At 24.2% G+C, this 2,902-nt stretch overlaps 1 protein-coding gene across 1 annotated transcript; it reads left to right on the top strand.

The window, feature by feature from the left end:
• Positions 1 to 319: 319 nt before the first annotated feature.
• Positions 320 to 1,011, top strand: MKS88_000582 (uncharacterized protein; the record flags this gene model as incomplete). The annotated part of the gene is made up of 2 exons (XM_067216984.1): positions 320 to 355; positions 655 to 1,011. 2 exons carry the CDS (start codon positions 320 to 322, stop codon positions 1,009 to 1,011), a joined length of 393 nt encoding a protein of 130 aa, XP_067075817.1.
• Between the last annotated feature and the right edge of the window lie 1,891 nt (positions 1,012 to 2,902).

Consider the following 2,902-nt stretch of genomic DNA (forward strand, 5'->3'; position numbering starts at 1 on the left):
ATATTTCAAAAAAAAAAAAATAATAAATCATAGGAATATAAAAATGAGTAATACTAAATGTATTTATAAAAACATTTAACTTGAAATATATTTATGTAAAAAAAGGACAAATGGAAACATATTGTTACTCTGTAAGTTTTTTATATCACTTCGCTTTAGATTAATCTCAGTTATATTTTAAAATTAAATGTTTTATAAACAAAAAAAAATTGTTAAATACTATTAACATTATTATAAGTTACAGGTACAAAAAAAATATATAATAACATATAATTATAATGGTGTTTTTCAAGGGAAATTATATGTTTTCACTAAATTAATGCTTAATAAAATTCAAATTTTTAATTTTATTGAGGTATATTTTTTATAAACTCTTTTCAATTTTTTCCTTCTATTATTTTATAATATGTGCTTTTGTAATATATTTTCCTTAAATTTAAGAGATATAAAATAAATCTATATATTATTAAAGATGAAAACAAAATTACTCTTTGCATTGGTGTGTGTATCCATATTTATGTACTGCCAGTTCACCTAGTGGAAACTGTGAAAGGGTAAGATTAAATTATTCTTATAAATGAATTAAAAATTTTTAATTCTATTTGAAAACTGAAATAACATGATATATAAATTTTATTTTTAATATTTATTTAGATTACTACTGTGAAAACGAAGATTCCAGCTTGTAAGTGTGATGGCAATAAAAGAAATGTGAAAAAGCGTCATTTAAAAAAAAAAATTTCGGAAACAAAAAAATCAAAAAATTGTAAAAATTTGAATTCGAAAAAATGTTTTTCGACAGAGAACAATGAAATGTTATTATATTTAGGAAAGAAAAAAGATGCTCAACTTGAAACTGATTTTTTGAGACGGACTAATCATTTGAAAAACTTAAGATGTAAAGGTATACCATATAAAGCAAATATGAAAATAGATGCTAAAACTACTTTGCTTGATGCACTGTCTATGTATGATTATGATGATTATCATAAAATATGTAAAATGCATTGATGATCACATTATATGAAAGATGTTGATGAAAAATGGATTAATAAATATGGAAAGAAATACGGTAAAATTAAAGAAAAAATGATTAAGAAGTATAAATGGGATTCAGAACTAAAATATCTTTACTAACAGTAAGATAGGATACCATAGGAAAAACTTGGATTAAAATGAGTTCATAATTAGTATATAAAGATTGAAAATCTTTGATATTGAGTATTGAGAAACAGAAGAGAAAAGGAACGCGTCTTTTATCTAATAAACCATATTCATAAAAAATGTGTTCCTGATATGTGAACTAAGTTGAAATAATGGGGTAAACGTAATGTTACTTTCTATAAGGAGTTGTTGATATTGTTTTATAAAAAAGAGTTACAAAATAAATAATAACACGTATGAATACTAGAGAAAACAAAGTACCAGACTAATAAATGTGAATAAAAATAAGATATATTATAGGTAACTGAACAGGAAAAAGTTATAAATACTTTTTGTACATAATTTCAAAAATACAGATTTTCATACCATATAAGTGAAGTGCAACATAGACGAATATGTGTAATAGAAAACATGCAATATATATATATTTGGCATCCAATTTGGTTTATAGAACATATTGAAGGGAATATATTATATTCTACTTAAACAAACAAAAAAGTTATAGGGGGGGGGAAAAAGTCAAACAAGTGCAAACAACGTAGAAACGGCAAATGGAAAGAGTTTTTTACATAATAAAATTCTAATGAACTCAACGTAAAATAGTTATGATGTTGATTTTAGCTTCAGTTCTTAAATAAGAATCCTTTACCTTTTTTTAGATTTATATGTATTTCGTTTATCTAAGTTTAAATTATATTTGTTCTTTATATCATTTAATGGTATAACATTTAATTAGTATTTGAACAGTGGTATACTTTGAAAAATAATTTTTTTTTCTTGTATTTTATAAAAGTAATTTTTCATATAAATAATAGTAACCATAATTTTTTTTTATTAGAAAGGTATTTCTTAGTTTTAACTATACATATTTTTATATGTAGTTATACTGCTATAATTAGGGTGGCTTATAGAATTAAACAGTTTCTTTTTATTTTTAAATTTATGAGAAAACATATGAACATTTCAAACTGTAATTAAAATTTCTTAAAAAATATTAATTCCATATTAGTGTATTTTCTTTATTAATATAATTTTATTATGTTGTTTTACCTTTAAGTGCCTTTAATTTTAATTCAAATATTTTAACAGTAAGTTATTAGAAATAAAGCTAAAAACAAAATTTTTGATATATACAATTTTTTTTCTAATAATTTTTCTATTAGAACATGATGATATAATTAACAGAATAAAACAAAAATAAAATAACATAAAATTATGAATTTTGAAATTGATATAAGGAATTATATATACATATTATAGTGGCACTTCAATATACCTTAAGATTAAATTATTATCTATTTTATATTATGTAAGAAAATAACTTGTAAATCGATGGAGAAATGGGTTCTGTAAAATACATTAAAGCATTGATAAAAATATTATAAACTAACGAAAAAAAAAAATATGTGAGCTTTACAAGTAATGAAGAAAAATCTTTAATAAAATTGTGTAGGGTTCAGGGTTCAGGGGTTTAGGGTTCAGGGTTTAGGGGTTAGGGTTCAGGGTTTAGGGTTCAGGGTTTAGGGTTCAGGGTTCAGGGTTCAGGGTTTAGGTTTAGGGGTTTAGGGTTTAGGGTTTAGGGTTCAGGTTCAGGGTTCAGGGGTTTAGGGTTCAGGGTTTAGGGTTTAGGGTTCAGGGTTTAGGGTTCAGGGTTTAGGGTTCAGGGTTCAGGGTTCAGGGTTTAGGTTTAGGGGTTTAGGGTTTAGGGTTTAGGGTTCAGGGTTTAGGGTTTAGGGTT

The sequence above is a fragment of the Plasmodium brasilianum genome, chromosome 1, assembly GCF_023973825.1.
Source record: "Plasmodium brasilianum strain Bolivian I chromosome 1, whole genome shotgun sequence".
Lineage (NCBI taxonomy): Eukaryota > Apicomplexa > Aconoidasida > Haemosporida > Plasmodiidae > Plasmodium > Plasmodium brasilianum.